This window comes from Cervus canadensis, chromosome 8, assembly GCF_019320065.1.
Source record: "Cervus canadensis isolate Bull #8, Minnesota chromosome 8, ASM1932006v1, whole genome shotgun sequence".
In the NCBI taxonomy this organism is placed as follows: Eukaryota; Metazoa; Chordata; class Mammalia; order Artiodactyla; family Cervidae; genus Cervus; species Cervus canadensis.
Window position 1 is genome coordinate 89,809,979 of NC_057393.1, and position 24,903 is coordinate 89,834,881.

The 24,903-nt window shown below is 40.0% G+C and overlaps 1 protein-coding gene across 1 annotated transcript in view; it reads left to right on the forward strand.

The window, feature by feature from the left end:
• The window catches only part of LOC122446681 (formin-2-like), a 336,772-nt gene that overhangs the window by 127,805 nt on the left and 184,064 nt on the right, over positions 1–24,903 (forward strand). Inside the window, 1 exon segment of the mRNA XM_043477163.1 lies at positions 454–509. Coding sequence (XP_043333098.1) covers positions 454–509 — 56 coding nt within the window.

The following is a 24,903-nucleotide window of genomic DNA, read 5'->3' on the forward strand; positions in this document are numbered from 1 at the left end:
TTAGCAAGGGCACATCATCTCTTGTTGAAAGTGCAAGGTCAACTGTCAACAGTCAGATAAGGTGCCCAGGACCCTGTCCTTCCAGGCTAGAGAGTTGGCTTCCATCACCGTACAGACTTAAGAGAATAATATGAGCAGTGACTGTCTTAGCAGATACTTCCTGGCACAAAATAGAAACTAGCTATTGAGATAAGTAATCATGACTGATGTGTAAAGAAGGGCATAGTGCTGATCTAATTTTAAAAATACCTAATGACATGAGCATGTCCTTTTGTGTGTTACATGTACTGAAAAGTGGTCATGTCCTCATAGCATGGAAGTATAGCTGGAAAGTAGCCTGGGTGTTTGGGTGCTTATTGTGGTTGAAGGTATATTGTAGTTTCATTTTCTGGTCAAAGAAATGGGAAAATCTGCTCTTTAACATATTGCCTGTCTTCTTCCTTTTCAACCCAGACTCTCAATCTGCTGTTTTAGAAACTCCGAAAAAATGTTCAGATGCTGCTCAGCAGGTAAGAAGACTTAATTAGGCTGTGGGATCCTTTTCTATCATGTTTGTCTGCCTTATCTTCCATTTGCCCAGCCAGCTAGGCCACCCGTGTTTCTCAGCCTGCGGGGGACTCCAGGCAGGTGGGTGGGTGTTTTCTTCCACTCAGACTTGGCCAAGGAAATCAGCCTTGAAGCAGCTCTGGGCACAAGCTCCTCAGAACCCATATCATTCCACATCCGGCCAGAGAGCTGGGCCACAAATGCTGGCTCCACTAGGAAACAGTGACCATTCAGGTGTCGTGTGGAAATGTGCCTGGTTGAACTAATAGTCATATGGATATGATTTTTTTTAAATGCCCAGAGCTTTTCGAAAATCAAATTATATTCTCAAGTTGATTTGGTGAATGAAACATTAGTTAGTGTCTGTTTAATTTCCATAGAAACTTTCTTATTCTGTTACTAAAGAAGTCAAATCTAACCTCTTCTTTTTCTTGCACCAAAATGCACTTCCTGCAAAAATAAGAAACATTTGTATGGAATAGTAATTGTGGTTAGCAGTTGTTCTTTTGGATGTAAAATCATTTTTAAAATTTGTTTATATATTCTTCCAACTATAATTTGAAAATAGCTTAGTATTAGAAATTGCGAGCATGAAGCATGTTCTCTGGAGGGGGGTCTAAGTAGAAAATGAGATGGCTCCTTCCCAGGTTCCAGGCCCAGGTCAATTTCTGGTTAGTGATGGCATACTATCTGGGATGTGGTGTTCTTCTCTGTAAAAATCAAAGAATCTGATGATTTTTGAGAACTTTTCCAAGTATAAAATGACTCCCCTTATCAAAAGAAGCAGCCCTGCAGCGTAAATGGAAGTATGCTCCTCCTGGAGGAGAAATGGAGATATAAATTGGTTGAGAATTTCATTTTATAAATCCTCGGGTGCTTTTCAGAAATATAGCTGGACCGGTCACTATGATAAGAGTAAAGATACTCTTAAGAATAATGTCATAAAACAGATTTTCCCAGCTTCTTCTTCTTCTTTTTTTTTAAAGAGCAGAGACCTCTGTCAGGCTGGGGTACTTGGAGAGGTCTGGTGGACTCAGCTGAAAGTTCATTACCTTGTAGTTGTTCAGTGACTAAGTCGTGTCCAACTCTTTGTGACCCCATGGACTGCAGCACACCAGGCTTCCCTGTCCTCCTCTATCTCCTGGAGTTTGCTCAAATTCATGTCCATTGAGTCAGTGATGCTATCTAAGTGTAGTGATTAGCCAAGCATGAATACAGTGAAGAGAAGTAAAAAGAAATAATCAGAAAAATTTGTGCCCTCAAAATATCTCATTATTCTTGCAGCAGTTTTTTTGTCATGACTAAGTTGTAATTTGAGATAATATGTTAGATTTTTCTAGTTCTTATCTCCAGAGTGCATATTATTGAATTTTCTGTTACACTGATAATCCCAAAGAAAACCTGAACAAAAAGTATCTATCAACACATACAACATTGCTCTGTGTATTAAGATTTCATATGGAATAATATAAGGTAGATATTCATCTGTGTGTATAAAATTATAGTGATTTTCCAGTTTTCTTGAGCTTTGAACCAATAGTATGTGGAAAACCTGATGAACTGGGTAATTTTAAAACACCTGGTGTTATAGCCTGGAAACTCATAAGCAAAACAGACAAATTTAAATTTCATACCTTCTCATTTCCTTGTTGCCAGTGAAGTATCTAGAAACTAGAAAATGCAATAAATTAATTGGGAGGCAGTTGAGGTCAAGCACTCAGTAGTGACATCATTTACTCTTGGAGTCATTGGCTCTTTGTCATTAGTTTACTTGAGGACGGGTTCTTTTCTGAGATGGTATATGTCTGTTTCATAAAGCCTGCAATAATAGCCGTAAGAGGGATGTGGGAAACTAGAAAACCTGTGCACTATGTGCCTGTTATTAGGCAATTCTCATAATGACCCTTTAAAGTCACTTTTATTAATTCATGTTTAACTGATGGGAAAGTGACATTTGTAGAAATTAACTTGCTTTAGATCAAAAATTGATAAAGGGTAAGAGTCATGATTTGAACAAGAGGTCTGACTTTGTACCTCATGTTCTCTCTACTATGATAAAATCTAGACTTTTACACATGTAATTTTCCTATGGCTATTTAATACCATCTCATGCCAGAATCATCCAATGATGAGGTGAGAAATTTAAGTTATCCTATTTATACCATATGTAAGAGTCTGATGTCAAGATTTGTTTTAGAAGCTTCCATTGAAGCTGAGTGGATCAAAGATACATATTTAACTTTGTGCTAAACTGTGTCAATTTCTCAAAGTTTAGTGCTTCACTACTCTTGAAAAATGAGCAGTTCTTTCGTGTAACACGCCTTGCTTCTAGTAACTAGACAGCAGTCCCTGTCTGTCAGCTGCCCTTGCAGAGGAAGTGAGAGGCTTCTGGCCGGTTTGCTCTGTGACTGATGGACATGATGAGTGCAGAGGGTTGGTCCCTCCGTGGAGGTGATGTGGCTGGTGTGTTCACTCTGTTTTCTTCAGGCACCTGTTCTCTCCATTCACGTGCTCTGGAGTGCACCGAATTGGCTTTGACTTTTGCTCTCTCCCTGTACTTAATAACTCTGAGAACTCCATGTCCCTAGACAAGGCCCATGATTCCCAATGCCTCTTCTTAGCTGGGAGGGGTGGAAGGTGCACATGGAGAGAGACCAGCTGCTACCCTCCAGTGCTGTCACCCGAGGCCCATGGCTTAGAAAGTTTTAAAACGAAGCTACTTTCTTTAGACCTCACTTATTGATTATTTTAATTCAAATAATATGATTTGAGGAGCTTCCCTTGTAGCTCAGTCGGTAAAGAATCTGCCTGCAATGCAGGAGACCTGGGTTTGACTCCTGGGTTGGGAAGATCCGCTGGAGGATGAAATGGCAACCCACTCCAGTATCCTTGCCTGGAGAATCCCATGGAGAGAGGAGCCTGGTGGGCTACAGTCCATGGGGTGGCAAGAGTCTAACACGATTTAGTGACTAAACCACCAGTATGATTTGAAAGCTGCCCTAGCTAAAGGGTTATTTCATAAGACAGAAACAGGACTGTCTGTATTCTGTATTTTTTTATTCTTTGGCATTTGGAATACTATTTAAACTGTAAATTAATTTACATGCTACAATATATAAATAGCCAAATGTCAATTATAGTCTCTAAAAATGTTTATTCCTATGTTAAAGATTAATTTATGGTAGTTAAATTGGTTACTGCCCAGTTTTTAACTTATTTTTTGCTTTTGAAGTTACATATGAAATATGTGCTTCAAAGTATTGTCCTAAGACTCTCAACATATTTCTGATGTAAATGGACTAGCTGAAAGGTAAATAGAATTAAATTTGACCTTTGAAAATTCTAGTTTTGGATAGGAATTGATTAACATCAGGAAATTGAAAGTTGAGTCTTCCTACACATTACAGTATTTATTGAGAATAGTCACATCTGTTACAGAGTGTTAGATAATGAAAAAATTAAACAAAATTAGTACTCCCTTTGGAGAAGGCAATGGCACCCCACTCCAGTACTCTTGCCTGGAAAATCCCATGGACGGAGGAGCCTGGTGGGCTGCAGTCCATCAAGTTGCTACGAGTCGGACATGACTGAGCGACTTCACTTTCACTTTTCACTTTCACACATTGGAGGAGGAAATGGCAACCCACTCGAGTGTTCTTGCCTTGAGAATCCCAGGGACGGGGGAGCCTGGTGGGCTGCCGTCTATGGGGTCGCACAGGGTCGGACACGACTGAAGTGACTTAGCAGCAGCAGCAGTACTCTCTTACCCTTTACATTGTATGCAAGTAAATTCTCAAAGGTCAGGAAAATGTGTACGATTTGAACTCCATCCAGTTTTAATCTCCTTTGAAATTGGCTTAAAACTTTCCCCCCAGGATCCTGCTCTGATCAGTCCTCTCAGTGCCTAACTGGATTGCAAACTTAATTGAGGAACTGAGTATTCTTTTCTATTGGTTCTCCTTTCCTTTATAGTGCTCTTTATACAGTGACTACTCCATACAGTTTATTGTTAGTTTCAGATACATCTTTATTTCAAGGCACATCAAGGGAACACATGTGATGAAGTAATGTAGCCTGGTCGATGGTGCTTGAGGAGTTACTCACCTGTGTCATGACATAGACAAGTTCAGAGAGTAATGAAAGAATTGGTCAGATCAAAGAAAGGGATAGGGGATGTAATTTTGAAAGAATAGTGATGGAGACATGAAAACAAGCAACTTGAATTGCATGAGAGTGACTTAGACATATTAAAGAGTTGGGGGGAAAAGTACATTCCTTCTAAACTCTAAGGCAATAAGTGACATGAAGTCACATGTTAATTGCAGACCTACAAAACAACAATTTACAAGACAAGTAAACAACCACAGTAGAAACCAGAGTAAGAAAAAGAGGGGTTAAAGGGGAGACAGAAAGAGGTGGTTGCGGTCTGGAAACATAGGCTAGTCAGTCTTCCTTGAAGTTTACCTCAGACTGTGAATGTTCTTAGGTGGATTATCAACACATTGGTGCAGTGACTCTGGGGGGTGGGTAGGGGTAGTTGGGAAGGGGGGAGACACAGCCATCCCCCTGTGGAAGCATGGAAAATGGGTGCTGTTTTGACAAGGTGTTTCCCATTATGTGTTAAGGGGAAGACAGAATTCTTCTGGAAAGTACATTTTCATTTGGAAACTCCCCCTAGCTCAGAGGGAACAAATTAGACATTTTCATTTTAGAAATTAAAAAAAGGAGAAACTGTGCTGACAGTTTTAAGAGTGAAAACCAGCAGGCATCTGGAAAGCAGTTACAATTCGAGGTGTGAATGCAAAAAGAGCCATAGAGGTCACACACTGTTTCTACTCTTCTCTTGGAGGCTTCCCATGTAGCTCAGTCAGTAAAGCATCTGCCTGCAATGTGGGAGGCCTGGGTTCAGTTCCTGAGTTGGAAGCTTCCCTGGAGAAGAAATGGCAACCCACTCCAGTATTCTTGCCTGGAGAATCCCATGGACAAAGGAACCTGGCAGGCTACGGTTCATGAGATCACAAGAGTCGGACACAACCTCGCATTATCTTTCTGGGGTAGTAGGACTTGGAGGTGAAATGAAGTTGTGTCCTTAACCTACTGAGGTTTGCTGTTCTTGTTCAGTTGCTAAGTCATGTCTTATTCTTTACGACCCCATGGACTGCAGCACACCAGGCTTCCCTGTCCTTCACTACCTCCAGTAGTTTACTCAAAACTTACGTCTGTTGAGTCAATGATGCCATCCAACTATCTTGTCCTCTGTGGTCCCCCTCTCTTCCTGCCCTCAATCTTTCTCAGGATCAGAGTCTTTTCCAATGAATCAGCTCTTTGCAACAGGTGGCCAAAGTATTGGAGCTTCAGCTTCAGCATCAGTCCTTCCAAGAGTCAGTTCAGTTCAGTCACTCAGTCGTGTCTGACTCTTTGTGACCCCATGGACTACAGCACATCAGGCTTCCCTGTCCATCACCAACTCCTGGACCTTGTTCAAACTCATGTCCATCGAGTTGGTGATGCCATTCAACCATCTCATCCTTTGTCATCCCCTTCTCCTCCTGCCTTCAATCTTTCCCAGTATCAAGGTTCTTTCTAATGACTCAGTTCTTTACATCAAGTGGCCTAAGTATTGGAATTTCAGCTTTAGCATCAGTCCTTCCAATGAATATTCAGGACTGATTTCCTTTAGGATGGACTGGTTGGATCTCCTTGCAATCCAAGGGCTTCTCAAGAGTCTTCTCCAACACCACAGTTCAAAAGCATCAATTCTTTAGTGCTCAGCTTTCCTTATGGTCCAACTCTCACATCCATACATGACTACTGGAAAAAACATAGCTCTGACTAGACAGACCTTTGTTGGCAAAGTAATGTCTCTGCTTTTTAATATGCTGTCTAGGTTTATCATAGCTTTTCTTCCAAGGAGCAAGTGTCTTTTAATTTCATGGCTGCAGTCACCATCTGCAGTGATTTTGGAGCCCAAGAAAATAAAGTCTGTCACTGTTTCCATTGTTTCCCCATCTATTTGCCATGACATGATGGGCCCGGATGCCATGATCTGAGTCTTTTAAATGTTGGGTTTTAAGTCAGCTTTTTCACGCTTCTCTTTCACTTTCATCAAGAGACTCTTTAGTTCCTCTTCTCCTTCATAAGGGTGGTGTCATTACTTATCTGAGGTTACTGATATTTTTCCCAGCAATCTTGATTCCAGCTTGTGCTTCATTCAGCCTGGCATTTCACATGATGTACTTTGCATATAAGCTAAATAAGCAAAGTGACAGTATACATCCTTGACAATCTCCTTTCCCAATTTAAAACCAGTCTGTTATTCCATGTCTGGTTCTAACTGTTGCTTCTTGACCTGCATACATATTTCTCAGGAGGCAGGTAAGGTGGTCTGGCATTCCCACCTCTTGAAGAATTTTTCACAGTTTGTTGTGATCCACACAGTCAAAGGCTTTGGCTTAGTCAATAAAGTAGACGTAGATGTTTTTCTGGAACTCTCATGTTTTTCTATGATCCAACGAATGCTGGCAATTTGATCTCTAGTTCCTCTGCCTTTTCTAAATCCAGCTTGAACATCTGGAAGTTCTCGGCTCATGTACTATTGAAGCCTAGCTTGGAGAATTTTGAGCATTACTTTGCTAGCGTGTGCTGCTGCTGCTGCTAAGTCGCTTTAGTCGTGTCCGACTCTCTGCGACCCCAGAGACGGCAGCCCACCAAGCTCCTCCGTCTCTGGGATTCTCCAGGCAAGAACACTGGAGTGGGTTGCCATTTCCTTCTCCAATGCATGCAAGTGAAAAGTGACAGTGAAGCCGCTCAGTTGTGTCTGACTCTTAGTGACCCCATGGACTGCAGCCCACCAGGCTCCTCCATCCATGGGATTTTCCAGGCAAGAGTACTAGAGTGGGGTGCCATTGCCTTCTCGTTGCTAGCGTGTGAGATGGGTACAATTGTGTGATAGTTTGAACATTCTTTGGCATTGCCTTTCTTTGGGATTGGAATGAAAACTGACCTTTTCCAGTCCTGTGGCCACTGCTGAGTTTTCCAAATTTGCTGGCCTATTGAGTGCAGCACTTTCACAGCATCATCTTTTAGGATTTGAAATAGCTCAGCTGGAATTCCATCACCTCGGCTAGCTTTGTTCATAGTGATGCTTCCTAAGGCTCACTTGACTTCACACTCCAGAGTGCCTGGCTCCAGGTGAGTGACTATACCATTGGTTATCTGGGTCATTAAGATCTTTTTTGGGTAGTTCTCCTGTGTATTCTTGCCACCTCTTCTTAATATCTTCTGCTTCTGTTAGGTTCATACTGTTTCTGTCCTTTATTGTGCCCATCTTTGCATGAAATGTTCCCTTGGTATCTCCAATTCTCTTGACGAGATCTCCAATCTTTACCATTGATGACTCATGAGAGGGGCAAAGAGATCAAGCAGCTGCTCTAAAGGGATAGCAGGTGATAAGAATTAATAGCTTATCTTGGTTGTCTGCTGACATACTCTGTCCAAGGTATTTGTGGTCTTTATTGAAGGAAATACAAAGAATTGTAAGGTCCTGGGTTCTTCTACAGATATGAAGTGATTTTCAAGGTGTCAAGTGATTCTGCTAAGGTATTTAATGTATGTTGTATTATAGAATTAGAAAAAAAAAGTTAACCTACAGAGCTGTCCTTCTGAAATCTGAACGTACTCGTGTCTGCTCTCTGCTCATGGTGTCAGAGACAAGATTCAGACCCAAGTGACAAGCAGAGCTTTCCCTTGCTGTCTTCTGCCTTGAGCCTCATCACCCACTGTTTCCTAGATGTTCAGTTTGTTCTGACCTTAAAAAGAAAGCATTTTCTGAAAACTTTAGCATCCTTCGTGTCTGTCTTTGATATCTTTCCTTCTTATGCCTACTGCCCCTTTTTAGCTCACTGAATTCCTGTTTCTTCATCTAAATGCATATTAGACTTCACTCCCTCTTAGCTACATTCCCTGCGAGGCCTCCTTCCTGACTCCTTTGATGGCTCTGCTCTGGGACTCTACTTACCTTGCTCTTCCATAATTGTTGTATTATGTGTGTCTCATAGACAACGGTCCCCCTTAAAGCTAGAGCTCCTCCATTCTACTTGTCCCTCCAGTGTCTAACATAGTACCTGACATTTTGAGGCAGATCAGAACATGTTTGATGAACGAATAGGTATGTAGGGGTCCACACTGTCAAGAGTAGAGGTGGTTGTTGGGGAGCGGTAGAAATTCTGTTTCTATTCACCCCAAGTGATGAGGATTGAGCTTTGAACCAGTTTTCCTTTGCACAAATCCCAGTTACCCCACTTCTACCTGGGACACCTCTGCAATGTATTCTGTTCTCTGTGCCTTAATTTCCTCTTCTACAAAATGGGAATGATGAGTCTCATAAAATTTTGTGAGATTTAAATGCACAAATGTTTATAAAATGCCTAGGAGAGCCCCGGGCACATAGGAGGCTCTCAAGATGTTAGCTGTTGTTCAGCAGGTGGCGCAGTGGTAAAGAATCCGCCTGCCAGTGCAGGAGATGCAGAAGACGTGGGTTCGATCCCTGATCTGGGAAGACCCCTTAGAGTAGGAAATCGTAACCACTCTTGTATTCTTGCCTGGAAAATTTCATGGACAGGGGAGCCTGGCGGGCTATAGTCCATGGAATTTCATAGGGTTGTACACGACTGAGTGACAGAGAGCTGAGCCGAGCAAACACCCCTAAGCCATTCCACCAGACTTGCTGTGAGCGCTGTTCTTCTTTGCAAGTTTAATTACTTTAGAGGCTGGTTGGGTGTCCTCCAGAAGGGTGTCTAGGAGGTGAGCAGTTTATCGAGGAATCATCAATGAAGAGAAACTATGATGAGATTGTTTTTCTTCCTTGCACTAATTGGGACAGCTCAGGAATATTTTGCTTTAGCATTATTGCAGGACCTTGCCACAACTCAAGTAATGAGAGAGAACATTCAGAAGATGTGAGGGAACCAAAGAGACTGTTTGTTTCCATTTTTTTCTGATCCCTTTCTCAGACATGCTGTTTAATACTTCTACTCTTGTTATTCACTAGTGACAGGTACTGTAACCTTCCCTCCAGTCACGTTATCAATTACTGCTGCAGACAGTCAATTACTGTTGGAACCAATTATCAATCAACCTTCAGTCAATTATCAATTCTGTTGAAAGTAACACAGCTGATGATGAGATCTACCTGATCTCTTGCCCCGTCCCCTCACATTTCTCATCTGTGCAGTGAAGGGCTTGGAAGAGATTGGTCATTTCCATTTTCAGTTCAGAAATATTGCATATTCAGTAATTCATTATCTTTTTCATTGTGAGGATTCCGGAGGTGCTTCTTTAGCTCTCTGTGTGACTCTCCTTTTCCATTATATGTTCTACTTTAAGGAGCTAGGGGTAAGTTATTTACCGGTTACCATATGTTCTGATATTTCCTTCTTGCTTGAAATTCTGTTTCAAACTTGAAATTGATTGCTCTTTATTTCTGTGCATAATCTTATCTATTTAAAAATCTGGGTTTCTTTTCCTGTAGGATTATGCATAGCATGTGTTGCCTTGTTGTAAATTTGGAATCTCATTGACTTTCTCCAAAGCTGTAGAATGTTTTCAAATTTAGAGTTTGACAAATAGAGAATTTATCTGCTTCTGTAAAGAGCAGAATTCAAATTTTACAGCTATCTAGAGGTATCCTAACTCGACAATAATGTGGCCTGAGAATTTAACAGAACTTGAAAATCTGGATATTGTAGAAAATGAATTACATATTTTGTATTAACATTTACAGAATAAATTACCACAGTGTTAACTTATTAATAAGTGGTTTTGTATTCTAGGCTCTGAAAGTATATCGCCTACACAGTAAACATAATAAAGTTGCAAAGATGAGCAAGTTAACCTTTCAGCGAAAGCTTTCCTTAAATGTATCTTGACTTTCTTTGTGAGTTTTAGCCTTAATACAGTAATGTTTCTTTTTATGGGAAATAGATAATCCTGTACTTGAGAAATATGTTGGTGAACATATTATTTTTAATGACAATTTTTTTGTGATATGCTAGTGTTTAAAATAACTTATAAGAACTAACCAATACCACCCACATATAAGATTATACAAAAATGGAAGAATTTTGGCCAACTTATTGTAGATAATTGTTCAGCTAGAGTGGATGGCAGATTCTACCACTTGTAATGATTTAGAGGGTTGAAGCAATGTTTTAGAATATAAGTAACCTCAAAATTGGTGATATAGAAAATATATTACTGCATTGAGTAAAATAGATTTGTTAACTAACTTCCATTTTTAAGGATTATTATATAGATTCTCTACAAAATTGCAAAGATTATTTTTTTCCTTTTCGCCTTTTATTTTTTAAAAAATATTTATTTTTGGTTGTACCATGCAGCCTGGGGGATCACAGTTCCAGGACTAGGGTTTGAACCTGGGCCCCCTGCAGTAGAAGCACAGAGTCCCAACCACTGGATCACCAGGGATGTCTCCCTTTAAATTTTTATTTTAATTTTAAAGTGAGAACCCGATTTAGAATCAGTCTCTCCTCCTCCTCCCCTTCTTCATGGCTTTTACTGTTTGTACTGCCTTCATTATACCTGAATCTATGATGAAAAATAGCTGGCTAAAGTAATAATGTTTAAGAATTAAGTTCCGGGGTGGGAGAGGAGAGGGTAGGACAAATGCAGAGAGTAGCATGGAAACACATACACTACCACATGAAAATAGACAGCCAATGGGAACTTACCGTATGGCACAGGGAGCTCAGCCTGATGCTCTGCGACAACCTAGAGTGGGACGGGGTGGGAGGTAGGAGGGAGGTTTTAGAGGGAGGGGGCATGTGTGTGCCTGGGGCTGATTCATGTTGATGTACGGCAGAAACCAACACAATATTGTAGAGCAGTTATCCTCCAATTAAAAACATAAATAAACTTTTTAAAAAGAGTTACTTTTGGAAGACTCACAGACATAGAGAGTACATCTGGGGTTGCCAAGGGGGTCACGGTGGGAGTGATGGAGCGGGAGTTTGGGGTTAGCAGATGTCAGCTATTAAAAATAGGATGAAAAAAAAATAAAAAAAAATAAAAAAATAAAAATAGGATGGATAAAACAAGAAGCCCTGCTATACAGCACAGGGAAATATATTCAATGTCCTGTGAAAAAAACATAAGGGAAAAGAACACAAAAACTGTGTGTGTGTGTGTGTGTATAACTGAGTCACTATAGAGCAGAAATTAACATAGCATTGTAAATCAGCTATACTTCAATTAAAAAAAAAAGTTTAGGAGAGAATGTGCAAGATGGCAGAGTAGAAGGACCCTGAATTCACCTCCTCTCACTGCGGCTTACCCTGCGGACATCGATGCTGGTGGAAGCTATCTGGGGAGTTTGTTCTACTATGTGGACACTGGTGCTGGCAAGAGCCATTTTGACACCAGTGTTGGGACACCTCCAGCCAAGCAACTCATTAGCGTGAAGACAGCCCCACCCGTCAGCAGATAGGCTTCCTGAAGACCCCTTGAGCCCATCATCTGCCTCTGGACATCTCTGCCCACGAGCATGCACACACCAGCCATAAGAAAATGGCCATCTGTGAACTGGCCCTCCCAGTAGCAGGCCAACACAAGCTTCAAGAAAACTCAGGACCCACAGAAAAGTTTGTCAGGAACTGGCCTCACCCACCAGTGATCTGACACCTGCTTTAGGAACCCTGGGGCCTGGCAACCTGACCTCAAGATCTGGTTCTGCCCATCAGCACCAGTAGGCTGGAACTTGCCCTAGGACCTGACTTCACTTATCAGTGGGCAGGCAACATCCCCAGACCCTAAGTGCACCCACCAGCAAGCCAGCACACCCTGGAATCCCCTGTGATTCTGTAGTCAGCTGCCTGGTGACCCACTTCTGCCAACTACTGGCCAGCAGCCTTGGCCCAAGGCCCACCAGGTAACTAAACAGACCAAGAGCCAACCAAGTTTACTGGACCACTCACAACAGTCAGCCTGCCACAGGAGAAAGGCCCAGACAGACCTCTTAGGGAAAACCCCTAGAGCATATGGCTCTGGTGACCACGGGGAACTATGCTGCTGGGACGATGTCTCCTGCAAAAGCCTCCTTCTCCAAGGATGGGAAACATAACCAAGCTACCAGACTCAAAAATAAAAACAGCAAGTTAGGCAAAATGAGGTGACAAGGCAAAACCTCAGAAGAAGAACTGAGTGAAGTGGAGGTAGGTAACCTACTCCGGAAATGGTTCTGAGTAATGATTGTAAAGATAATCAAAGAACTTGAGAGAAGAATGGATGCACAGAGAGAGATGTTAGAAATTTTTAACAAAGAGTCAGAAAATACAAAGAACAACCAAAGAGATACGAAGAATACAAGAACTGAAATGAAAAATAAACCAGAATAAATAAAAAATAGAGCAAATAATACAAAGGAATGGATCAGCAAGCTGAAAGATGGACTAGTAGAAATTGCTGATCCTGAACAGAAAATAAGAAAGAAAAGAAATAAGGACAGTTCGAGACCTCTGGGACAACAAGAATCCTAATATTCTCATTGTAGTAGTCCCAGAAGGAGGAAAAGAGCAAGGGGCCCAGAACATTCTTGAAGTTATAATAGCAGAAAACATCCCTAACCTGGGAAAAGGAAACAGTTGCCAAGTCCAGGAAGTGTGGAATTCTACAGAGGACCAAGCCAAAGAGGAACACACCAGGACACTGTAATGAGAATGGCAAAAATAAAATTTAAAGAGAGAGTATTAAAAGCAGCAAAGGGGAAAGTGAATCCTGAGAGAGCAGCCAAGTGGAGCAGAAGGAGGAGTTCACCTTTTCTCCCAAGGACACTAAAGTCAGAAAAATCTGTAGAACAACCATCACTGAAAAAGTTTGAAACCTACCAGAAAAGATCTCTATAACTTAAGACATAAAGAAGGAACCAAAACAAAACTGGTAGGAGGAGTGGAGTCATGATATAATCAAATCTGATACCTTCTGGGTGGGTGACCCACAAGCTGGAGAATAATTATATTACAGAGGTTCTTACAGAGGACAGTCCCCTCAGTGTCAGACCTGTGGGGGTCTGACACTGGGAATAAGGGCCCCCAGAGCATTTGGCTTTGAAGCCCAGTAGGACTTGATTGTACAGCTACACAGAATTGGGGAAAACAGAGATTTCACTCTTAAAGGATGCACACAAAATCTCACACACACCAGGGCCAAGGGCAAAAGCCACAATTTCATACGAGCCTGGGACCAACTAGTCTTGGCAAGTCTCCTGGGGAGGTGGTGGTTGCTGTGACTCACTTGGGGAAACAGACACTGGTGGTGGATATGTCAGGGAGCATTCATCTGTGTGAGCTCTTCTGGAGACTGACATCTTAGTACCAATACCTGGCCCTACCCAAAAGCCTGTAGGCACCAATGCTGGGACACTTCTGGCCAAATAACTAACCGAGAGGGAGGGACACAGCCCCATCCATTGACAGACATGCTGTTTAAAGACTTCCTATGCCCACAGCCACCTCTAGACACACCCTTAGACATGACCCTGCCCACCAGAGGATCAAGACCCAGCTCCACCCACCAATAGGCAGACACTAGCCCCTCCCACCACAAAGCCTGCACTAGCCTCTAGCCCAGCCTCACCCACTAGGGACCAGACACCAGAAGCAAGAAAACTGTACCCACAGCCTATGGATAGAATCTGCAAATGTAGGCCAGACACTACCCTGGAACAAGCTGGCCCTTGGCCCTTGGGTGACAAGAGAAGAATGGACTCCTGGGATGCACAGGGCATCTCCTAGAGAGGACCACTTCTCCAAGATCAAGAAATGTAACTGACCTATACATACATAAAATAGTAATTTAGACACAATGAGGTGACAGAGAAATAAGTTTCAGAGGAAGGAATAAGATAAAAGCCCAGAAGAACTCAGTGATGTGGAGATAGGCAATCTACATGAGAAAGAGTTCAGGGTAACTGTAAAGATGATCAAAGAATTCAGGACAAGAATGAATGTAGAATGAAATTAGAGGCTTAAAAACAAAAAAGAATTAGAAAATATAAAAGCAAGGAAAAAGCAATAGGTAACAATTAGGGAATTCCCATAAGGCTGACTTTTCAACAGAAGCTGCAGGCCAGAAGGGTGGGGTATGATATACGTAAAGTGATAAAGGGGAATAACCTCCAATCAAGAATACTCTACCTGGCAAGGTTCTGTTTCAGATATTTAATAGAGAGATTAAAAGCATCACAGACAAGAAAGAGCTGAAAGGGTTCAGCACTACCAAAATAGCTTTACAGCAAATGGTAAAGGAACTCATCTAAGTGAGAAAAGATTATGACTAGAAACACGAAAATTATGGAAGGAAAAAATGCATCAGTAAAGGCAAACATGTAGTAAAGGTAGGAAATCATCCCCTCAAAAAAACTAGTAGGAATATCAAGACAAAAGTAGTAAAGTCATCCATAACTACAGTGAGCAGTTATGTGAAACACAGAACAATTAGATGTAAAATATGACATCAAAAACAGTAATCATGAGCGTCATAGAGTACAAGTGCAGGGTTTTAAACATGTATTTGAAATTAAGAGATCAGTAATTGTATAACCATCATATATATATATATATATATATAATTATATACTATATATGTATATATATACATAATGAGTGGTATATAAAAACCTCATGGTAACTACAATCTAAAATCTGTAATAGATAGGCACACACAAAAAAAGAAAAAGGAATCCAAACCTAACAGTAAACATAACCATCAAATATAAGAGAACAGAGCAAAATAAGAAAGGAACAAAAAAGAACTACAAAAACAACCTCACAATTTTAAAAAGGCAATAAGAACATACATGTCAGTAATTAGTTTCAATGTAAATGAGCTAAATGCTACAATTAAAAGACATAAAGTAGCTAAATGTAAAAACAGGCCTGTATGTAGGCTGCCAACAAGAGATTTGCTTCAATCTAAGGAGACACAAACTGAAAGTGAGAGAATGGAAGAATGTATTCCATGCAAATAGGTTGAAAAGGAAGCCAAGATAGCAATAGTTGTTTCAGGAAAAATAGACTTTACAATAAAGACTGGTAAAAGAGACAAGGATATTACATTATTATCAAGGAATAATCCAAGAAGAAGATATAAGAATTGTAAATATATATGCCCCCAATATAGGAGCATCTAAATACAAAAAGCAAATACTAACGGACATAAGGGAGAAGTCAGTAGTAACACAGTAATAAAGACAGTTCTAAGAGGGAAGTTTATAGTGATACAAGTTTACTTTGTCAAGCAAGAAAAATCTTAAATAAACAACCTACCCCTACACATAAAGGACCTAGAAAAAGAACAAACAAAACTCAGATTTAGTCAAAAGAAACAAACATAAAGATATGAGCAGAAATAAATGAAACAGAGAGTAGAAAAGGAATAGAAAAAGTCAATGAAACTAATAGCTGTTTCATTGAAAAGATAAAAAAATTGATAAACATTTTGCCAGATTCATCAAGGAAAAAAGAGAGACAGTCCAAATCAATAAAATCCAAAATAAAAGGAAAAGTTACAACTGACACCACAGAAATACAAAGGACCATAAGAGACTACTGAAAACAACTATACACCAATAAGATGAACAACCTATAAGAAATGGACAAGTTCTTAGCAAGGTACAATCTCTCAAGTTAGAACCAGGAAGAAATAGAAAGTAGAAAGAGACCAATTATTAATAATGAAATTGTGTCAATAACTTAAAAAAAAAAAAAAAAAAACAACTTCCAGGAAACAAAAGTCAAGATCAGATGTCTTCACAGGAGGATTTTACCAAAGATTCAGAGATGAGTTAACAAGAAACGTTCTGAAAGTATTCCAGAAAACTTGCAGAGGAAGGAATGCTTCTGAACCCGTTCCATGAGGTCAACATAACCCTGATACAAAGATATAAAAAAATTATTACTGATGAGCATGGGTGCAAAAATCCTCAACAAAATATTAGGAAGCTGAATCCAACAATACATTAAAAGGATTTATAAAACATGATCAAGTGGGATTTCTTCCAGGGATTCAAGGATGGTTCAATACCCTCAAATCAATCCATGTGATAGGCCACATTAATAAACTGAAGAATAAAACTGTATGATTATCTCAATAGATGTAGAAAAAGGTTTTGACAAAGTTCAACATCCATATATGATACAAACACTCCAAAAGTGACCATAAAGTGAACATACCTTAACATAATAAACACCTTATATGACAAACCCACAGCTAACATCATACTCAGTGATGAAAAGCTGAAAGCGTTTCCTGTAAGATCAGGAACAAGACAAGGATGCTCACTCTCACCATTTTTATTTAACGTACTATTGGAAGTCCTAGCAACAGCAGTCAGACAAGATAAATAAAATGAATCCAGATTGGAAAGGGAGAAGTAAAACTCACTGTTTGCAGATGACATGATACCATACAGAGAAAATTCTAAAGATGCCACTGGAAAACTACTAGAACTCATTAATAAATTTGGTAAAACTGAAGTATGTAAAATTAATACACACAAATCTGTTGCATTTCTGTACATCTTAATGAACTATCAGAAAGAGAAATTAAGGAGATAATCCCACTTACCAAATTAAGAAGAAAAAAATGCCTAGGAATAAACCTACCTAAGGCTTCCCTGATAGCTCAGTTGGTAAAAACCAAAACAAAACAAAACAAAACAAACTTGCCTGCAATGCAGGAGACCCTGGTTCAATTCCTGGGTTGGGACGATCTGCTGGAGAAGGGATAGGCTACCCCACTCCAGTATTCTTGGGCTTCCCTTGTGTCTCAGCTGGTAAAGAATGTGCCTGCAGTGCAGGGGACCTAGGTTTGATCCCTGGGTTGGGAAGATCCCCTGGAGAAGGGAAAGGCTACCTACTCCAGTATTGTGGCCTGGAGAATTCCACAGACTGTATAGTCCATGGGGTTGCAAAGAGTTGGACATGACTGAGTGACTTGCACTTTCACTTTGTTTCAAGGAAATAAAAGTCCTACACTTGTAAAACCATAAGACATTGCTGAACAAAATTGAATATGGTACAAACAGATGGAAAGATGTACTGTGTTTATGAACTGGAAGAATTTACATTTTTCAAATGACCATACTACTCAAACCAATCCACAGTTCAATATAATTCCTATCAAAATGCTAAGGATGTTTCTCACAGAACTAGAACAAATAATATAAAAATCTGTATGGAAATGCAAAAGACTCCAAATAGCCAAAACAGTCTTGAGAAAACAAAACTAGAGGAATCAGGTTCCCTGACTTCAGACTATACTACAGAGTTACAATAATCAAAACCGGTATGGTACTGGCACAAAAACAAACACGGAGATGGATGGAAGAGTATGGAGGTCCAGAACTAAGTCTGAGGTTATATTGTCAAATTCGTCTACAACAATGGGAAGAATATGCAGTAGAGGGGAGAAAAACAGTTTCTTAAGTAAGTGGTGCTGGGAAAACTGGGCAGCTTCCTGGAAAGGAATGAAATTAGAACATTATCCAGCATCTTACACAAAAACAAACTCAAAATGGTTAAAGACCTAAATATAAGATGAGAAACCATAAAAATCCTAAAGTAAAAATAGAACACTCTTTGACACAAATGATACCAGTACCTTTTTTGGATTTGTCTCCTAAATCAAAAGAGAAGAAAATATAAATAGATGGGACCTAATTAATCTTAAAAGCTTTTTTGGATGGCAAAGGAAACTATCAACAAAACAATAAGACAATCTATTGGGAGAAGATATTTACAAATTATATGAGTGATAAGGGGTTACTTTCCAAACTATATAAACAGCTCATACAATTCAACATCAAAAAAACCAAACACTCCAGTTTAAAAATAGGTAAATGACCTGAATTTTTTTTCTAAAGATGACCTACAGATGGCCAACAGGCACGTGAAAAGATATTCAACATCATAAGTCCTCAGAGAAATGAAAATCAAAACGACAATGAGATATCACCTCACAGCTTCAGAATGGCTATCATCAAAAAGAACACAAATAACAGAATATATATATGTCTATCTGAGATATGTATATCTGAGTCACTTTGCCGTACAGAAGAAATTAATGCAACATTGTAAATCAGCTATATTTCAGGAAAAGTTTAAAAATAATAATAACATAATAAAGTGTTAAAAAAAAAAAACATAATAACAAGGGAATGGCGAGAACGGCAAGAAAACAGACTCCACATACACTGTTGGTGGGAATGTTTCCTATGGAAAACAGTATGGAGGTTTCTCAAAAAACCAAAACTACCGTATGACCCAGCAGTTTCACTCCTGGATATTTATCTAAAAAACAACAAAAAAGAAAGCACTAATTTTTAAAGATACGTGCATCCAGTGTTCATAGCAGTATTATTTACAATTGCCAAAATATGGAAGCAACCTAAGTTTCCATCAAGAGATGAGTGCATAAAGAAGATGTGGTATATTTACTAAAAAGAAACGGACTCACATATACAGAGGACAGAGTAGTGATTATCAGTGGGGACAGGGATGTCAGGAGTCGCAAAATAGTTGTAGGAGAATAAGAGGTACAAAGTACTATGTATAAAATAAGCTGCAACGATATATAGTCCAACACAGGGAATATAGGCAATATTTTATAGTAATTGTAAATGGAATATAACTTTTTAGAAGTTGTAAATCACTGTGTTGTACACCTGAAACTTATATAATATTGTATATCAACTGTATCCCAATAAAAAAATTTTTTTAAATAATTGAGTTTTGGAAAACACTTCTAGAAACTACTACTTGCATGCCTTTTATCAAGTAGCCTTTTTATATATTCATTACATAAATAGGAAAATGAGAGCACTACTTACATACGAGGACAACTCAAAAAAGACTTATCTAAGTTTAATGGTCACTTTTAAGATTATTCTGGAAAAATGAAAATAATCTCTATATTTTACTAACCCATAAGGCAAAAATAGTGAATATTTATAATTTTATTAGATTGGATTTTCTTGTGTTTGCTAGCATCATAATTGGAGAGTGAAGTTAACTATAAGGCCAAATAGGATATTATGAATTATTTTATTATAGTTATTTCTTTTACCATGGACTATTTAGAGAATATATGGCATGATTTCCCAACCTATGTATTGTAATTCTTTAGTCTTTTGTATAGACATTGGTGAAAAATAGTGACTTAGATTTCATATATATATATATATATATATACACATATATATACACACACATACACATATATACATACACACACGCAAGTAAATAGAAGTGCCTCCCACAGTTTTGCCTATTTAGTAAATGCTTATATTTCTTTATTACTTAAAAGGTAAATTAATTTTCTTTTCAACTTTCTTTCACAATAAGGGCTATTTGGTATTTTTTGATTATAGGAAAATAAGTACCTTGTGTAGGTGCTTCTCTTTGAAGTTACAAGTTCTATTCTGCTTTTAATAAGCATCATAATTGATGTTCAGCAAGTGAAATGTTATAGTAAAATATAGAATTTTTAGAGAAGAAGTAATGGGTTTAGGATTAAGACTGTTATCTTTATACCTTCCCTCAGTTCCGTTCAGTTCAATCGCTCAGTCATGTCTGAGTCTTTGCGACGGCATGAATCGCAGCACGCCAGGCCTCCCTGTCCATCACCAACTCCCGGAGTTTATCCAAACTCATTTCCATTGAGTCGGTGATGCCATCCAGCCATCTCATCCTCTGTCGTCCCCTTCTCCTCCTGCCCCCAATCCCTCCCAGCATCAGGGTCTTTTCCAATGAGTCAACCTTTTGCATGAGGTGGCCAAAGTATCGGAGTTTCAGCTTCAGCATCAGTCCTTCCAATGAACACCCAGCACTGATCTCCTTTAGGATGGACTGGTTGGATCTCCTTGCAGTCCAAGGGACTCTCAAGAGTCTTCTCCAACACCACAGTTCAAAAGCATCAATTCTTTGGCACTCAGCTTTCTTCACAGTCCAACTCTCACATCCATACATGACTACTGGAAAAACCATAGCCTTGACTAGGCAGACCTTTGTTGACAAAGTAATGTCTCTGCTTTTTAATATGCTATCTAGGGTGGTCATAACTTCCCTTCCAAGGAGTAAGCGTCTTTTAATTTCATGGCTGCAATCACCATCTGCAGTGATTTTGGAGCCCAAAAAAATAAAGTCTGACACTGTTTCCACTGTCTCCCCATCTATTTTCCCATGAAGTGATGGGACCAGATGCCATGATCTTAGTTTTCTGAATGTTGAGCTTTAAGCTAACTTTTTCACTCTCCTCTTTCACTTTCATCAAGAGGCTTTTTAGTTCCTCTTCACTTTCTGCCATAAGGGTGGTGTCATCTGTATGTCTGAGGTTATTGATATTTCTCCCGGCAATCTTGATTCCAGCTTGTGCTTCTTCCAGCCCAGCGTTTCTCATGATGTACTCTGCATATAAGTTAAATAAGCAGGGTGACAATATACAGCCCTGACATAATCCTTTTCCTATTTAGAACCAGTCTGTTGTTCCATGTCCAGTTGTAACTGTTGCTTCCTGACCTGCATACACGTTTCTCAAGAGGCAGGTCAGGTGGTCTGGTATTCCCATCTCTTTCAGAATTTTCCACAGTTTATTCTGATCCACACAGTCAAAGACTTTGGCATAGTCAATAAAGCAGAAATAAATGTTTTTCTGGAACTCTCTTGCTTTTTTGATGATCAAGTGGATGTTGGCAGTTTGATCTCTGGTTCCTCTGCCTTTTCTAAAACCAGCTTGAACATCTGGAAGTTTACGGTTCACGTATTGCTGAGACCTGGCTTGGAGAATTTTGAGCATTACTTTACTAACGTGTGAGATCAGTGCAATTGTGTGGTAGTTTGAGCATTCTTTGGCATTGCCTTTCTTTGGGATCAGAATGAAAACTGACCTTTTCCAGTCCTGTGGCCACTGCTGTTTTCCAAATTTGCTGGCATATTGAATGCAGCACTTTCACAGCATCATCTTTCAGGATTTGAAACAGCTCAACTGGAATTCCATCACCTCCACTAGCTTTGTTCGTAGTGATGCTTTCTAAGGCCCACTTGACTTCACATTCCAGATGTCTGGCTCTAGGTGAGTGATCACACCATTGTGATTATCTGGGTCATGAAGATCTTTTTTGTACAGTTCTTCTGTGTATTCTTGCCACCTCTTCTTAATATCTTCTGCTTCTGTTAGGTCCATACCATTTCTGTCCTTTATTGAGCCCATTATTGCATGAGATGTTCCCTTGGTATCTCTATTTTTCTTGAAGAGATCTCTAGTCTTTCCCATTCTGTTGTTTTCCTCTAGTTCTTTGCATTGATCACTGTGGAAGGCTTTCTTACCTCTCCTGGCTATTCTTTGGAACTCTGCATTCAAATGGGAATATCTTTCCTTTTCTCCTTTGCTTTCCACTTCTCTTCATTTCACAGCTATTTGTAAGGCCTCCTCAGACAGCCATTTTGCCTTTTTGCATTACTTTTCCATGGGGATGGTCTTGATCCCTGTCTCCTGTACAATATCACGAACCTCTGTCCATAGTTCATCAGGCGTTCTGTCTATCAGATCTAGTCCCTTAAATCTATTTCTCCCTTCCACTGTATAGTCATAAGTGATTTATGTCATACCTGAATGGTCTAGTGGTTTTCCCTACTTTCTCAATTTAAGTCTGAATTTGGCAATAAGGAGTTCATGATCTAAGCCACAGTCAGCTCCCAGTCTTGTTTTTGCTGACTGTATAGAGCTTCTCCATCTTTGGCTGCAAAGAATATAATCAATCTGATTTCGGTGTTGACCATCAGGTGATGTCCATGTGTAGAGTCTTCTCTTGTGTTGTTGGAAGAGGGTGTTTGCTATGACCAGTGCATTCTCTTGGCAAAACTCTATTAGCCTTTGCCCTGCTTCATTCTGTACTCCAAGGCCAAATTTGCCTGTTACTCCAGGTGTTTCTTGACTTCCTACTTTTCCATTCCAGTCCCCTATAATGAAAACGACATCTTTATTGGGTGATAGTTCTATAAGGTCTTGTAGATCTTCATAGAACCGTTCAACTTCAGCTTCTTCAGCGTTACTGGTTGGGGCATAGGCTTGGATTACCGTGATATTGAATGGTTTGCCTTGGAAATGAACAAAGATCATTCTGTCGTTTTTGAGATTGCATCCAAGTACTGCATTTCAGACTCTTTTTTTGACCATGATGGCTACTCCCATTTCTTCTAAGGGATTCCTGCCCACAGTAGTAGATATAATGGTCATCTGAGTTAAGTTCACCCTTCAGTTCGCTGATTCCTAGAATGTCTTCTTGGAATTCACTCTTGCCATCTCCTGTTTGATCACTTCCAATTTGCCTTGATTCGTGGACCTAACATTCCCGGTTCCTGTGCAATATTGCTCTTTACAGCATCGGACCTTGCTTCTATCACCAGTCACATCCACAACTGGGTATTGTTTTTGCTTTGGCTCCACCCCTTCATTCTTTCTGGAGTTATTTCTCCACTGATCTCCAGTAGCATAATGGGCACCTACCGACCTGGGGAGTTCCTCTTTCAGTATCCTATCATTTTGCCTTTTCACACTGTTCATGGGGTTCTCAAGGCAAGAATACTGAAGTGGTTTGCCATTTCCTTCTCCAATACCTTCCCTACCCCCATGCAAAAAGAAACTACCTGTGAAGATTTTAAATAAATATTCGCATAGCACCAAAAATGCTTCATTTTTTGTAAATACCCATTTCTGTCTTGTCTGTCTGCAGCTTTTCCACTGTGAATGGGTTATATGTTTGTTTTGAATTTAAAAAAATAGCAAAGTAAGTTATTTTTTATTTTGTGGAGACTTTTTTTGGATTTAGCATTTGGCAAGCAGGACAGGAGTTTAGTTTCATGCTTTGCATCATCTTTGTATCACCTGTCAATTGGTTGGTTAAGAGCAGGCCTGGCCCCCACGTGGGGAAGGTAGTAACATGTCCATGCCATGGATGGTGGCCCTTGTTGTGGGATTGAGTGAAAAGCCCTGGACGCTCTGGAGAAGCAGTTCTGGGCCCTCTCATCCCCGAATCGATGGGGGACAGGTGAGCCTGTGTGATCAGGTGTCTGACCTGCACTTCACTCAGTTGGGGTCTGCCCCCTCTTCTTCCTTCTCCTGTTCCTGCTTTCCTCATTTTTCTCTGCCCACTCCTCTGCCTCCTTTTTTGTTCCTACTCATCTGATATTGGCAGTCAGTTTACCGAGAGGGCTTTCCCCTTTTCTCTACTCAAAGTCCTTTTCCCTGAAAGGTTGATGGCATGCTTTGGGAGTGGAAGATACCGTGTAGGGTTGAGGGTGACCCACACATGGGCGCAGTTGCTCTTGGCCATTGTGATAAATTGTGGCAACCAAAGGTATCCCTTTCTGAAATGCCTTAATAAAATATTTGAATTGTAGTAAGTGTGAAAGTGCTGCACTCAATATGCCAGCAAATTTGGAAAACTCAGCAGTGGCCACAGAACTGGAAAAGGTCAGTTTTCATTCTGATCCCAAAGAAAGGCAATGCCAAAGAATGCTCAAGTTACCACACAATTGCACTGATCTCACACACTAGTAAAGTAATGCTCAAAATTCTCCAAGCCAGGCTTCAGCAATATGTGAACCGTGAACTTCCAGATGTTCAAGCTGGTTTTAGAAAAGGCAGAGGAACCAGAGGAACCAAATTGCCAACATCCACTTGATCATCGAAAAAGCAAGAGAGTTCCAGAAAAACATCTATTTCTGCTTTATTGACTACGTGGATCACATAGATCACAGCCTTTGACTGTGTGGATCAGAATAAACAGTGGAAAATTCTGAAAGAGATGGGAATACCAGACCACCTGACCTGCCTCTTGAGAAACCTGTATGCAGGTCAGGAAGCAACAGTTACAACTGGACGTGGAACAACAGACTGGTTCTAAATAGGAAAAGGATTATGTCAGGGCTGTATATTGTCACCCTGCTTATTTAACTTATATGCAGAGTACATCATGAGAAACGCTGGGCTGGAAGAAGCACAAGCTGGAATCAAGATTGCTGGGAGAAATATCAATAACCTCAGATATGCAGATGACACCACCCTTATGGCAGAAAGTGAAGAGGAACTAAAAAGCCTCTTGATGAAAGTGAAAGAGGAGAGTGAAAAAGTTGGCTTAAAGCTCAACATTCAGAAAACTAAGATCATGGCATCTGGTCCCATCACTTCATGGGAAATAGATGGGGAGACAGTGGAAACAGTGTCAGACTTTATTTTTTTGGGCTCCAAAATCACTGCAGATGGTGATTGCAGCCATGAAATTAAAAG